Below are 15,506 nucleotides of genomic sequence, written 5' to 3'. Positions count from 1 at the left end.
GACACAGTGATGATGCAGTACACAAGCCGCGGTTAAGACAGCTGACGTGCTATGATTTCTGACAGAGAGTTCACTCTCCTGTGATGTGACCCTGTTCCCCTCACACACATAAACACACACGACTCTGCACTGCGCAAAACTCCGCATTTGAACAGTCAATAGCAAATACTTAAACTAATAACAAAACATACTTACAGTCGCTGATTCAGAAGCGCCAGATTTGACCCTTTTTTTTTTTAGAAATAGCCTTTGTGCACAGCCAGCCTTGTACTCTTCTAGGTTAAAAAAACTGATCTGTAAATTTGATCTGTCTAATTGCAGTGACTGGACATTAATCTCTTGGTAAACTCAATCAGCATTTTGTTCTCGAAGACACCATGTCCTGACGTGAAGGCGGTTTCAAAAGGTTGGCAGAATAATTATGCTAGCTTCCAGTCCTGGCCAAATTCTGCAGTAACATTACAGGTATTCTTCACAGAGAGATGGCATTGTGATGAAAAAATCCATTCAAGATGAAGGACTAAGCAAGAGAATTCTTGTTTTATAAATATTTTGTTTAATTTTGAAATTATAATATATAATAATATTTAATATTATAATTAAAAGGGGAGTATTTTACCCAAACATTGCACTGCATGCATTTGTATTTACTGTTATAGTAGTTTTTAATTATTTGAGTTAGCTTTCGTTTTTATATTTTCAATTTTCATTTCAATTTTATTTTAACTTTTAGTAATTTTAAGTATTTAAAAAACATTTTAGCTTTAATTTTATTTTACTTTTAGTTTAACTTTTTGAAATGTTATGTCTCTTGTCATTTTGTTTTATTTTAGTTTTAGATTTAATTTGAGTAATTTTATGTCTTTTGTCATTATTGAACAAAACAAGACAACAAATTGTAAATATTCCTATTTAACTTTAATTGTTTATTTATTTAGTTTTAATATTAGTAATATTATGTCTTTCGTCATAATTTTTTTTTTAAATATTCATATTCAGCTTTAATGGTTTTTTATTTTAATTTTAGTTTTATTATTAATAATTTTGTGATGTCTTGTCATTGTTTGTTTTTTTATATTCCTATTTATCTTCTTCTTTTTTTTTTTTTTTAAGTGTTAGCCTTTTTTGTATTTTGGCATTTTTTTTAAATGTATTTATTTTCTTATACGGCTTTTCATTTTAGTTTTTTAGTTTTTAGTAATTTAGGTAATTTTAGTTCTTATTTTATTTCAGTTTTATTTCAGTTAACAGAACTTATTTTTAATATGTTTTTATTTTAGTTACCAATAACAACACTGACTCAAATACAAAAAATAAAAGCAAAAAATAAATGACAGGATACTACCTCATTACAATGCATGCTGCACATTTATTCCTGCACAATGTACGTGCGAGTTATGATATCCTATTTAACGAATAATTGACTCATATGAGCTGTTTCTTTGTAATGAGTTAGTCTGCGGCCCCTGCTTTTTTGTATGTTTTTCTGTAGAATAACATATGCTTATGCATCATACTCAAAACTAATGACATTTATAAATGTCAATTCTGAGTCCATGTTGATTTGATCATAATTATCTTCATAAGAAGGTAAATTTGATCTGTCTAATTGCAGTGACTGGACATTAATCTCTTGGTAAACTCAATCAGCATTTTGTTTATGACACACACTGATCTACCAGATCATAAATTCCCCTCCACTCCCCCTCCATGATCTGTTTGCATTTATTAGTCATGTTTAATAATACCCCCCTCACGTCTCCACAAGTCTGTCATATTTATTTCCTCTTCAGTTGGCCCATTTTTGCGTTTTGTTCATTGTCTTGTTTTGTTCATTTTGTTCCTGAATCACGTCTCTTGGTCCCAAATCTCCAACGCCTTGCAGCTCCAGGTAACTATGGGACAGCGCCTGTGTGTGTCTATGTTTGCGTTATGTGTGTATGTGCAGAGATGGTGTGTGAACTTCACTCCACCTTCATCTCATGGCTGTTCTGTTCTTAACCACAGTCTGCTCCCATCAGTACAGCATTACCCTGATCAGTAGAGTTTCTTAAAAGTTAAAACAGCTGCCTACTAAATCCATATGTATGAGTGCTGCTCCTCAAATGACTTCGAAGGAATAGTTCACTATATCCCAAGCCTTCTAAAAGGTATGATCTCTTATGATCACCAAAGCTGCATTTATTTGATCAAAATACAGTAAAAACAGTAATATTGTGAAATGGAATTTTAAAATAAATTAAATCTTACTGACCCCAAACAATTGAATTGTGTTGTATATGTCAGAATGTATATAAGTAAGTCACTTTTCCTTTTTGAGTGAACTATTCCTTTAAGTCTTTGCCTTTTTAGACCCATATTTCTGCTAAATTTATAATAAAGTTTGTTGACTGGTTGAGTTTTAATACAAGCCATTACTCTTATTCCTGTTGAGGTTTAGCCTGTGATCTAGATGTTCTTTAGTTGTGTTCATGCATCTAAATCTGTGTCCTATTCTGTCTCAGTTATGCTAAAGGAGACCTGGACCTGTCCTACATCACTTCCAGAGTAGCAGGTACACTCATCTGTGCAATACGGCTTTCAGATTCATTTTGGATACCTGAACGCTAACTTAAAGTTGTTAAAGTTATTTACCTGTCTATATGTATTTGTTTCTGCAGTCATGTCTTTCCCAGCTGAAGGTGTTGAATCTGCCATTAAGAATAACATTGAGGATGTGCGTCTGTTCCTGGATTCTCGACACGCGGGTCATTATGCAGTATACAACCTCTCCAAACGCTCCTACAGACCGGCCAGGTTTCACAACAGGGTAAGAGTGCATAGCAAAGCAGTTTGCTTTTTCTCTAATGCAAATGATTAATAGATTACAGGGATCTAAATTGATGTCTTATCCTAATATCATAAATCAGTGTTGTTATTGTTAACAAAAACAAAAAAATTATTACAAATAATTTTATTTAAAAAATCAAATATACATATTAGATCACAAACTTTTAAAGTTAATTTGAAGCACTAAAATTAAAACTGAAATAAAAATATCCTAAAGTTCAATCGAAATATAAAAAACGAATTCAAATAATAAAAGCATATAACACAATTATTAGAACTTAAATTAAAAGGAAAACTGAATATATGAACAAAATATAAAAATAGAAACTAGTTTAGGTTAAAATATGAATAAATGCTATGATAGTATATAAATGAGACTGAAATAACACTGCAAGAAAAAAAAGAGTTAATTGAGTATGAATTAAATCAAGGCTGAGTAGAAATACAGAAGCATTGATTCAACCAATGGCATGAATTTGGGGCGGGGCTGTATTTTTTCAACCAGCAGTGTGTAAACAGTTGTTATTTTTGCAGTTCCTTTTGGTGACACTAGTGGTAATGTAATGTCACACCTCACCTTTAAATATGGCATTTTGACAATCATTTTATATTAAATTATGAATCCAGAAAAATTAAACACAGAATTTCTGAAAAATAAAACATTTCATTGGGCCCTAGTATTGTAAAAAAAAAAAAAGGTAATACATTATTAAATTGTTAAAGTTTTATAAATTCAATTGATTAGACGTGCTTTTTAATTTGACATTTACATTTATTGTAACCATTATAATGGGGGAAAAAAATTCAACCATTAAAATGAAAAAATAAAACATTTCATAGGACTCTACATGCTTTACTTGATTAAACTCATAATTGTGACGTGTGTGCAGGTATCAGAGTGCGGTTGGCAACCTCGACGAGCTCCTACACTGAAGAACTTGTACAGTATAAGTAAAAACATGCACCAGTGGCTCAAACAGGACCAGAGGAACATCTGCATCGTACATTGTCTGGTGAGTAAACACACACACTGCCCACAAACAAACTATTACACTGTGGTCTTTGTTGACAAGTCATAATCTTAGTTTTAATAACATATTTTAACATCCCAATTAATTGAATTCCACATGTTCTGAAGAAACATTTGGCTTGGGTATCCTGGTGTGTCCTGTCATCTTCATGTTGCGGCTGTGTTTTTGTAGGATGGACGGGCAGCGTCGGCTGTGGTGGTTTGTGCGTTCCTCTGTTTCTGTCGTCTGTTCTCTACAGCTGAGGCCGCAGTTTACATGTTCAGCATGAAGCGATGTCCACCGGGCATCTCACCCTCACACAAACGGTAACAACTTCCTGTCATTTTCTCACTCTGTTCCTTTGAATTAAGATGTACCACACACCACAATATCAGGGCAGGTTGTTCTAGAACAGAAATAGACGCTCGGAGGATTAATTCAGCAGCTCAGGTGCATGAACATGAGCAGTGAGCCGCAGGTGTGATGGTTCTTTAGTGTTGAGGTCACTTCCTGCCACAACTGTTCTTTGGCTCGCCAAGAGCTTCTGCCGAACTTCGCAAGCTCATGGGACTCTTTTGATTCTAACCACGTGTGAATGTGCGCGGTTGCTGGAGCTGACTTTGTCAGCTAAAAGTAAAGGAAGAGACATAACCTCAAACAGAACATTCAGTTCTACTGCTCACCAGAACCTAGGCAGCATTACTTTATCATTTCTATATATACCATCAAAGAATTCATTACAATTTGCAATTTATATGTTCAGATTTCATTTTTATTGTAGTTTTACTGATTTTGTTTTGTGCTTTTGTCATTTTAGTATTTTTTTTTTTTTACTTCGGTTTTAGTAATTTTAGTACTTCAATTTTAGCTTATTTAAATCAGTTAGTTGCCAAGGGAAAAAAAATCTGATTTTTTATTTAATATTCATTTTGTTTTAGATCAGCTTTATTTCAATGAACAAAAATATTTGTTATAGTTTTAGTTAACAATAACCAGGGTTATTTTTCTTAACTAAAACTGAAACCACAAAAATATTTGTATTACTTGATATAAAATATGACCTGAAAACTTTTATTTCGTTTCATTCACTGTTATTTTATTTCAGCTAGTTGCCAAGCTATTTCTCATTTTTGTTTAGACCAAGTTGAAGTGCTAAAATAACTCAAATCTAAAACTTGAAATAGACATATTTAACAAAAAGACTAAAACTTTAACTAAAATTCAAATATATAAGATAAATGTTAAAATACCAAAGGATGCTTCAAGACTCGTTTATTATGTGTTAACTTGTTAACTTATACCATTTTGTCTCCTGTCATAATTGTATAAAGTTGGTAAACCTTGTGACTTAAATAATGCATGCAAAAATGTACTTTATAGAAAAAAGTATTTATGGAGGTTTTATGGAAGTCCAAACAGTCACCTCGGTAATGCATGAAAGGACTAAAATATTAAAGGGTGCTTTTAGGCAACTTTGCAACACAGAGAGCACACATTTGTGCAAATATCTCATGTGTGATATCTCCTGATATGTGAAATCTGCTTGTGAGGATGTGGGGTTCATGGCAAAGATCGTAATGATCTCAGTTTTCACTGTTCATGAGAATGAGGTCAAATGTCTCATTCCAGAGCGTAGATGTTAGATGATGAACCATGATGATTGTGCTGAATGTTAATGGTGCTTGCTAAGCAGTCATCCCTATTACAGTTTAAAAGCTTCTCTATTGCTTTTTAACAACAACATAAGAACAGTAGTTTGACCCTGACTTGCGTTTAAAGATAAACCCACAATTGTGTCTTTGTAAATTGTTACATACTTTCAGTCTCTCCCCAACTAAACCAGACCAACTACAGTGGTGTGAAAAAGTTTTGGCCCCCTTCCTGTTTTTTTTTTTTAGTTTAGCTGTAGGTGTATGTTATAACTGCATGTTGATGAATTGCATTAAGCGATGACTGTTGTTGTTTGTAGGTATATTGATTACATGTGTGATATGATGGCAGAAGAGCCCATAATTCCCCACAGCAAGCCTATAACCATCCGCTCTGTCGCCATGACTCCCGTACCGCTCTTTAATAAGCAGAGAAATGGCTGTCGGCCGTTCTGTGAGGTTTACGTCGGTGACGAGCGCGTCGCAACCACTTCACAGGAATATGACAGAATGAAGTAAGTCAACTATGCTAGTGGATATTATTGAAAAAAAAGAATGTACACAGTGTCTGTATTTCTTAACTACCTTTGGCGTTTCTGCAGGGATTTTAAGACGGAGGACGGGCGAGCGGAGATTCCTCTCAATATAACTGTGCAGGGAGATGTGCTGATAGTGATTTATCACGCACGTTCTACGCTGGGCGGACGTCTGCAGGCCAAAGTAAGACACACAGTGACTGATATTTATGCATGTTTATAAGCATATTATAAATGCAAATAAAATGTTACTGACCAGTTGGCTGGTAAATTTATTAGGAATGGCATTATTATGATATAAATGGCAATAATGTGTTTTATATAGAACAGTTGGTATGTTGTAATGTATATTAAGTTTAATTGTATATTGCATGATTTTTTTTTTAGTATTTTTAAATATTTAATATAATTAATATTATTTTTCTGATTAGGTCATAATAACATAATATTGTTCCCGATCGCAGCACAAATTACATTCAAAACCGTTAAATGAACACATTTTAAACCGTAAAGATTTGACGTGCAAAATAACGGCAAAAGAATTATAGGCTACTAGATGTTTTACACAAACTAAACGAAGAATAAAAAATAGCAACAAAATTCAAAATAATTTAAATTAAATTCTATTAAATAGGCTACACCAAATATGCCTATTTTTAATGCATTTAATGTTTTAATCCTCTGACATCTGCTCTGCAGCGCTCCTTACACCATGTCTACACCGGATATCACGCCACGCCACAATGGCTTTTAACTTTGTGTCAGTATGTCATAAATGGAACAAGGCAACAGTTTACTGTTGGGGACTTGTTGTGCCGCATCCAGTGTAGACAGCATCACTGGTTATATTGGGTTATGACATCCCCCACCCTGTGTTATCGTCAATCGCAGTGTTTCACTGTAGATATCGTCTGATGCCAATTTGGTGAACATCGCCCAAACCTACTTCACACTCGAAGCTTTTGAAACTTGACCATTTCCACTCATTGTTCATAGTTTGTTAGCGCTTCTCAGTCATTGCCGACATGCTGTGTTGTGGTTTTTGTAGATGGCTTCCATGAAGATGTTTCAGATTCAGTTCCATACTGGGTTTGTGCCCAGAAATGCCTCCACCGTCAAATTTGCCAAGTAAGTTTCGCATTGCTTTTTGAATGATCTCATATCAGTTTTTTGTTTCTGTTGTACTTCAAAATATGATGCTCTTTTAAAATGATGGTGCTGCGTGTATTTGCAGGTATGATCTCGATGCTTGCGACATCCAGGAGAAATACCCCGACCTCTTCCAGGTGCATGTAAATGTGGAGGTGGAGCCTCAGGATCGCCCTAGCAACAAGACTCCGCCTTGGGAAAACTTTGCCACAAAAGGACTCAATCCCAAGATCCTTTTCTCCAGCCGAGATGAACAGCAAGAGATCCTTACAAAATTTGGTGAGTTTTGAGTGTAATGTGATTATCAAACTTGTAATGATCAGTGAATACTGGGCATTTATGGCAAGCAATTGCTTATGATCCACTATTGGTGAATTATGACAGTATTTACTTAATGGTGTTTATATTGTAATATTTTGTGGATGGTTGTAAGAGTGCATATTTTATCTCATTTTTTTGAATGAGCAGCTGGAAGTAGTAAAGCATAGACATTTCAAAATAAGAGTCTCTGTCCATTTTAGGCTTGTTTCTAATTAAAAGTAACACATTCTTGTTTTTATTCTGTATATTATTGGTATTTGGTTACACAGTAAACTCTATCTAGCATTTAATTCTTCCCTGTCAAAGGAAGTAAAGACTAAGAACATTATTTAACACATTCAGTTTATAGATTTTACTAGTTTTGGCTAAATAATCTGTATACATAGATGCAAACTCCACACCTTTCAGTGACAACTCAGTTTTTTTAGATCAAAATAGGTCACCTATGAGATTCGCTTCGATCCAATGAGAAAGTTTTTTTATGAGGGTGGGGGGGGGGGGGGGGGGGGTCATATATGAATTTCAGTTCATATGTATATATATGTTTTGAATGTTTAATTAAGTAAAAGAATAAGCGATACATTATTTTGAGATTGCATAGGTTTGTTCTGCATGGACATATGGTATTAATTTTATTTGTAAAAGTTTTTAAAACTACCCTGTCCTTGTTTCCCAGCTTCATTATGATACTACACATTTCCTATTAGTTTCAGCTGTTTTGTATCTTTCTGGTTGATCAGGTAAACCAGAGCTTCCACGTCAGCCTGGTTCCACAGCCTGTTACACCTCTGAACCGGCCCAGCCGGAGCGTTCGCCTGAAGGGCCACAGACCGACCCGGATTCCCCTTCTCCTCAAAGCACTGACACCAATGCCAACTTCTTCCAGACGCTTGACTGGGAAGGTATACAGCACATTTAAAACTTTTTTTTATATGAATGAGAGCACAAAATTCATGCACATTTTCAGTTTCCCTGCCAAGTGTTAGTTGGGTGTAACACAATTCTTAACAATGAGAAATACATACACAAAAACAGTATACATTAATCTTTGTTAACATCAGTTAATGAAAGTACAACTGTCAATTGTTAGTTCAAAAATCCATTGAATATTATAAACATACAACTTTTTATTTTAATAATGTATTAGTAAATATTGAAATTAACATTAAAATAAATATTTTAGAAGCACTTTTCATTGATTGTTCGTGTTAACAAGTGCAGTTAATTAATATTAAAGGGTTAGTTCACCCAAAAATGAAAATTAGCCCATGTTTTACTCACCCTCAAAGCATCCTAGGTGTATATGACTTTCTTCTTTCAGACGAATCCAGTCGGAGTGCCAAGCATTAGAATTGGGAGTAGGCAGTTTTTGTTCAACAGTTCAAAAGACGTCAAATAAAGTGCGCGGATCCATAATAAAACGTGCTTCACACGGCTCCGGGGGGTGAATAAAGGCCTCTTGTAGCGAATCGATGCGTTTTTGTAAAAAAAAATACCCATATTTAAAATTGTATAAATGTTTTTTTCTCACTTCTGCTAACTGTCGTACGTGGCAGCCGTTCCGGCGGATGACGTAGAATGAATGCGTTTAAGCATTTGCCGGTGATTAGTGACGAACGTGGAAGAACGGAGGAGAGAGAACAAAACAAAAAGTCCGTCACGAATTAGAAGCACAAAACGAGGATTTGTAAAGAAAAATTTTGGAGGATTTTGATATAAGCCAAAGGAGACTGGTTTTCCTTTGCTAAAAACGTTGCTTCCTTTGCTCCTGTAAACAAACTTGTGAGACTATCATATCTCAGAGGCGTGCGCGACGCATACGTCCTACGTCAGAACGGCTTGCACGTATGACAGTCAGCAGAAGTGAGAAAAAAGTATAACATTTTAAATATGGATATTTTTCTTACAAAAAGGCCTTTATTCACCCCCCGGAGCCGTGTGAGGCATGTTTTATTATGGAAAGATGCACTTTATTTGACGTCTTTTGGACTGTTGAAAAAAAAAACACCCGCCTAATCCCATTCTAAAGCTTGGAAGAGCAAGGAAAATGTTTTAATATAACTCCGATTGGATTCGTCTGAATGAAGAAAGTCATGTACACCGAGGATGCCTTGAGGGTGAGTAAAACATGGGCTAATTTTCATTTTTGGGTGAACTAACCCTTTAACAACCTTATTGTAAAAAAGTGTTACCATTAGTTGTCTCTGCACATTAAAGATGAAGTGTTTAACTTTTTCGTAATGTTAAAATGAGTAATTTTTATTTGACAGGGCTCAACATTTCACTCACATTTACGATATGTGTGAACTGTAAAATGTATTTAAGAGCATGTGTGCAAATATAAAAGTAGGTCCACGTGGGTCCTTAAAGTGTCTTAAATTCAAATTTAAGGTTAATTATAAAGTCTTAATTATCTTAATGATCATTTTAGAAGATCTTAAATTCAGGTGGAATTGTGATACATATTAATGTGATTATTAAACTTCAAAGGCTGTGATTTGGGGGGGAGCATTAAACCCTCTTTTCTGAATTTTATGGCACATTTTGTTCCCCAATGGCATTTATTACATAGAAAGTGATTTTATGTCATTTGCATGTGGAGCATCATCTTTTCGCCAAACAAAGCACTTTTATTATGTTTCATGCACTTAAATTAGCTGTCCTGCATTATGGTGTATTTACAGATGGCAGTCAGCAGTTCGATTGTTCTGACAGCCAATTGGAGGACCAGGATGATTTGAGTGGCGGCTCGGAGGAGGAATCAGTGTCTTACTCCGCCCCCATTGACGGGACTCTGTCACGTGACACTAGTGAACCACTCTTCGAGGCAGACTTCACAATCATACCACCTGACCCTCAGCCCGACACAGAGGACCTGCTCGGCCTGAACTCTGACCCTGGTCCTCCAGCCTCCAGCACTCAGCCGTGCGTTGCTAATGAGACGGGTTTAAAAAGTTCTGCCAGTAACAGCGATTTACTGAACGACCTGTTTGCCCCTCCACCCAATGCTGTGCCTTCAGCTAATGCAGAGGACTTAATAGGAGAAAGTACAGGAGAAGATCTCTTCTTCTCCAACACATCCAGCCAACCGGCATCAACCACTAATAAAGGTAAGAGAGATTGTGTATGTTAATGTTTAAATGTACTGTTTAGTACTAATAAACTGGTAATGAAATGGTTGCAGGTTTGACACCTGGAAGACATTTTTTACCTTAAATGAATTACCTTGAAGTAATGCATTTGACCCAATGTTAAAGTGGGACCATCTTTGTATTAAAAATGTACTGCAGCTTGCTTTAAATAAAATGACAAATAATGAAATACATTAATAAGTATATATATATAAAAAAAAAAAAATCTAAAGATATTAATATTTTGGTTAAAGAAGGCCTGTTTTAGGAACAATTTGCATTATGCCACAATTCATTTTCCTCTCAAATTTTATATATATTGTGACATTATATATTATATTGAGACATTATTTATGCATAATCTTTTTATTGCGCTGATTTATTTTTATGATTTATTTATATTAAATAAATAATAAAATATAAATAAAGAAATTAATATTTATGATACATACAGGAAGGCAAAAAAGCAACAACATCAAAAACAAAGTAACATTAAATAATTCAAGCAAAAAGGAGGTAATGATAAAAATAGAAAATACTGCTATAGGATTATGTCCATTATTGTATTAAAGAAATTAGTCACCAGCGAGAAAAATAATGAAAATATGCATCACAGTAATGAGGACAGACGAAATACAGTAATTTAAAATAATTTCAGTAAAATTGCTTCAGTTGTCTTTATGCAAATATAATTTTGTATTTTTTTCTTTTGATGTTGGGGTAAAATATCACCTGGACATGTTCTTTGACATTTTCTCAGTGTTCTTATTAATTAATTAATTTATTTAACATTTTATGAATGTGTTTTCGTAGACTTCTTTGACCCCTTCGGTGTGGGGTCAGCGTCTTCAGGCTCCGATCTGTTTGGTGACCTCCTGGGGTCAGACAGTGCGAGTAGCGGCTTCAAAGCTCCAGCTCCAGCTCCTGCATCCAACTCCAGCCTCTTCAACCTCAGTGAGTTCTGCTCTGATATACTTACAAATCAAAACATTGGAATACTATAACATGTTATGCAGTATAATTTATTATTGTCTTAGTATTTAAAAAGACACAAAAATTGTGGCTAATGAGAGGATTTTTTTTTCAGTTAGGCCAAGTTAATTTATTGTCAATTTAATTATTTTAAATATAAATAAACATTAGTTTACCTCTGAAATATGTGTTTGAAATGTTTTGTCAGATAAGTTAGCAAGCGAGACTCCTAAGATGACATCGTCAGCGAGTCAGCCTGATCTGTTAAGTGGCTGGGAAAAATGGACCACAGGAGGAACCAGCACGACTATTAATATGACCACTGCTGCCAGCAAACCCACTATGAGTGGTAATCAATCGGTCATTCAGATAACCACACCTTAAATCGGTCAAAACAGTCACTTGGTTAAATTGGTAATACTTTATAATAAGGTCTAATTTGTTATCATTAGTTAATGGATTAACTAACATGAAGTAACATGGAGCTATATATTTACATATTTTGGTTACACTTTATTTGAAGGTTTCTTTGATACAATGTAAATGTAGAATTTATAATGGAGTAATACTAATTAACAACATGTACTTAGTATAGGATCAGGGTTTGGTTTAGGGTTATTTTTAGGGATGCACAGTATTATCAGAACGTTATCGGAATTGACTGAAAAGGTACCACTGCATCTGTCTGGAAAAAAACTGGAGTGATTGTTTTTTTTGTTGTTATTTTCAAAGCTTTCAATGTACTCTCATTATAAAAAGAACGTTATTATAGTTTTAGTAAAAAAAAATAAGTAGTTTACAATCTCTGCACAAAAGAGACTTGGTGTTGTTGTTGAAACGAAAGGAAATATAGCAGTATCGGCATCTGCTATCAGCCAAAATAAGTTTATCATATCGGCATATTGGATATTGGCAGAAAACTAATATTGTGCATCCCAAGTTATTTGCTTGTAATTCACTATTTACAATTTACAAGCTATTAATTTGCTATTTACTATTATATAGCATAATTTACTATTATTACTATAATAAGTACCTGCAACGTGTAACAAGGAAGAAAAAAAAAAGTGCTACCTTAATTTCTAGTTTATTAACAGTAATTTATTAAAGGGGTCATATGGTGCCATTTCAAGTTTTTCTTTCTCTTTGGAGTGTTACGAGCTGTTCGTGCATAGATAAGATCTAAGTCTCAAACCCAAAGAGATATTCTTTATAAAAGTTAAGACTCGTCCACGCCCTCCTAAAACGCCTCGTTTAAACACGCCCCCACATGTCTACGTCACTGTGTGGGAAGATTTAAATAACACCACCCAAATGTTCACACAAAGAAAGAAGGCATATCTTTGATTCTCGCTGTAGTTGTTGTTGCCGCCTCCATGTCGTGGAGACGCTGTGTTTCGTTGTGAAAGCGAAACTACTTTGTTTGGTCTTCCAAAAGAGGACACGACTAGAAATCAGTGGTTAAGTTGCATTTACAGCACTGTTCCAGAACAGTTCAACCCAAATATTCAGATGTGTGCAACGCATTTTACGGAGGATTGTTTCCTGATCCTGGTAGACTACAATGCGTCTGTGCACAAAGGTTGCTTCTATAAAGTGGGGCAGTTCCAACTTTGCAAGGACGGTCTGGCGCTTCTGACTCACAGCCTGTAAGTACATTTTTTATTTTTAAAGTACTTGCCACTGATGATTCAAACGCGAGTTTTGGGCAGTGTAGAGTAGCGCTTGTTGTTTGTCATTTCTCCGATCACAAATGCAGACATAGTTTTATGTTTACGCGGCGCGATACGCAACGCAATGTGTAAAAAGACAGTATAAGTCATTATAATCCGTAATTATATCCGCAAATTCGTCATTTGTAATGGGTTTTAATGTTTTTGTCTCATCGCGCCGGGACACGCCATCACAATATGGTAAGGGACGTAACATTTCCGTCACACGCTTGAGGTATTCGGCTAATCATAACGCACTGGATAGCTGGCCAATCACAGCACACCTTGCTTTTCAGACCGATGAGCTTTGTAAAAATCGACACATTTCAGAAAGGCGGGGCATAGAGGAGAAACAATAATGTACAGTATGTGGAAAATAATGTGTTTTTTTAACCTTAAACTGCATAAACACATTTCATTACACCAAATACACCAAATAATGTTCTTTTTAGCAGCATCATATGACCCCTTTAAATGTCCATGTTTGTTCACAGCTTTTATTTATGTATCATTGAGATACTGTTATAGTTACTATTAATATTTTAATTGGTTGTTTTTACATTTTCTGTTTTCATTTCAATTTTAGTCTAAGTTTTTTTTTATGTCTATATAGTACTATATATAGTACTATACTACTATATAGTCTATATACTATTTTCATTCATTTTTATTTCATTTTTAATTTTAGCTATAAGATAAGCTATTTAGCTATTTTAGCATAAGATAAAATGGGAAATGTTTCCTTGGCAACTAGTGGAAATATTTATTTATATTCGTTTGAAGTTTATTTAAAAAATGTTTTTTGGTTTTAGATCTAGTTAACTGTAATAACCCTGGTTCACAGTGCATTAACATTAACTTTGAAATGTGTTCGTAAATTTTGAGATTGAGGCTAAGATTAAAAGATGCTTTTGTTTATTGTTAGTTCTTGTTAAGAAATGTTGTTACCTAATGTTACCAATTGATACGTAATTGTAAAATACTAATATTGACTCTGGTCATACAATTAAACACTTCCTAAGTTGACTAGCAAATCAGATTTCTGTTTAATCATTAGAGTGCTCATAAACCAGTTGCGGCAGCCTACAAAGCATTTAAAACACATTTTTTTAATCCATTGACTTTGTGTTTGTGCAGCCTCGGCAGTCTCATCTTTCTCCAAAGCCAAATCTCAAAGCTTTGACCCCTTCGCAGACCTGGGTAACCTGGCCTCAACACTACCTGGTATGTTTTACTCTTTACCGGACTTCTTTCTTATATATCGCTCATATCACGCAACTATTATACTATTTTTTATTATATAGCATAATTTACTATTATTACTATATTATTAGTATTACTATAGTGAAAAGTGTGATTGGCCAATCATAGCGCAATGGAGGCAGTGCCTATATTATTATTATAATATAGTATATAGTATTATAACTATAATAAGGGAAGTCGTGGCCTAATGGTTAGAGAGTCGAACTCGTAATCCAAAGGTTGCGAGTATATTCGAGTCTCAGGTCCGGCAGGGATTGTAGGTGGGGGGAGTGAATGTACAGCGCTCTCTCCCACCTTCAATACCACGACTGAGGTGCCACAGCATAAATGGCTGCCCACTGCTCCGGGTGTGTGTTCACGGTGTGTGTGTGTGTTCACTGCTGTGTGTGTGCACTTAGGCTGGGTTAAATGCAGAGCGCTAATTCCTAGTATGGGTAACCATACTTGGCCACATGTCACGTCACTTTCACTTTCAAGTACCTGCAACATCAACTAACCTGATTTGTGTTTAGGGTCATCCAGTGCTGGTTTCAAAACAGCGCCCTCTGCAGGAATCCCTAAAAACTCAGGTCAGCAGTGGCAGCAGACTCCTCGGCCCTCCTCTGGCCCAAGCAAACCCTGGATGCCTCCAAACTCAGCGCCTAGACCCTCCAAACCTGCTACCCAACCAGCTAAACCAAACTACAACCCTAGTTTCAGTGTGATCGGTGGACGAGAAGAGAGGGGGATCCGTGGGCCAGGCTTTGGTACGCTTTTACCAGTTTCAGAACGAATATGCATGAAAAAAATGCAACTATGTATATATGTTTCAGTAAAGTAGCAAAAAATTAAAACCATTTAATATGACATGTGAGAGGAGGCACTGCCTCCATTATTACGCTATGATTGGCCTATCACACTTTTCACCCCATAAATCCCGCCTCTTGTTTTCTAG

The 15,506-nt window shown here is 35.2% G+C and overlaps 1 protein-coding gene across 3 annotated transcripts in view; it reads left to right on the top strand.

Annotated features, from left to right (window-relative positions):
- The window catches only part of gak (cyclin G associated kinase), a 37,497-nt gene that overhangs the window by 16,686 nt on the left and 5,305 nt on the right, over positions 1–15,506 (top strand). For 2 of the 3 annotated variants that reach the window (XM_016284646.1, XM_016284648.1), the window contains 15 exons: positions 1,886–1,891; positions 2,505–2,554; positions 2,661–2,809; positions 3,720–3,842; positions 4,032–4,165; positions 5,809–6,003; positions 6,091–6,208; positions 7,073–7,152; positions 7,259–7,452; positions 8,235–8,396; positions 10,179–10,604; positions 11,439–11,579; positions 11,806–11,946; positions 14,447–14,533; positions 15,085–15,318. In XM_016284646.1, coding sequence (XP_016140132.1) covers positions 1,886–1,891; positions 2,505–2,554; positions 2,661–2,809; positions 3,720–3,842; positions 4,032–4,165; positions 5,809–6,003; positions 6,091–6,208; positions 7,073–7,152; positions 7,259–7,452; positions 8,235–8,396; positions 10,179–10,604; positions 11,439–11,579; positions 11,806–11,946; positions 14,447–14,533; positions 15,085–15,318 — 2,240 coding nt within the window. The remainder of the gene's footprint in view (positions 1–1,885; positions 1,892–2,504; positions 2,555–2,660; positions 2,810–3,719; positions 3,843–4,031; positions 4,166–5,808; positions 6,004–6,090; positions 6,209–7,072; positions 7,153–7,258; positions 7,453–8,234; positions 8,397–10,178; positions 10,605–11,438; positions 11,580–11,805; positions 11,947–14,446; positions 14,534–15,084; positions 15,319–15,506) is intronic. The other variant, XM_016284647.1, reaches the window with a different exon arrangement.

The sequence above is a fragment of the Sinocyclocheilus grahami genome, unplaced genomic scaffold (genome assembly GCF_001515645.1).
Source record: "Sinocyclocheilus grahami isolate Dianchi unplaced genomic scaffold, SAMN03320097.WGS_v1.1 scaffold186.1, whole genome shotgun sequence".
NCBI classification, from domain to species: Eukaryota; Metazoa; Chordata; class Actinopteri; order Cypriniformes; family Cyprinidae; genus Sinocyclocheilus; species Sinocyclocheilus grahami.
Note: the sequence above shows the minus strand (reverse complement) of the source record. Positions and strands in the feature narration are given on the sequence as shown.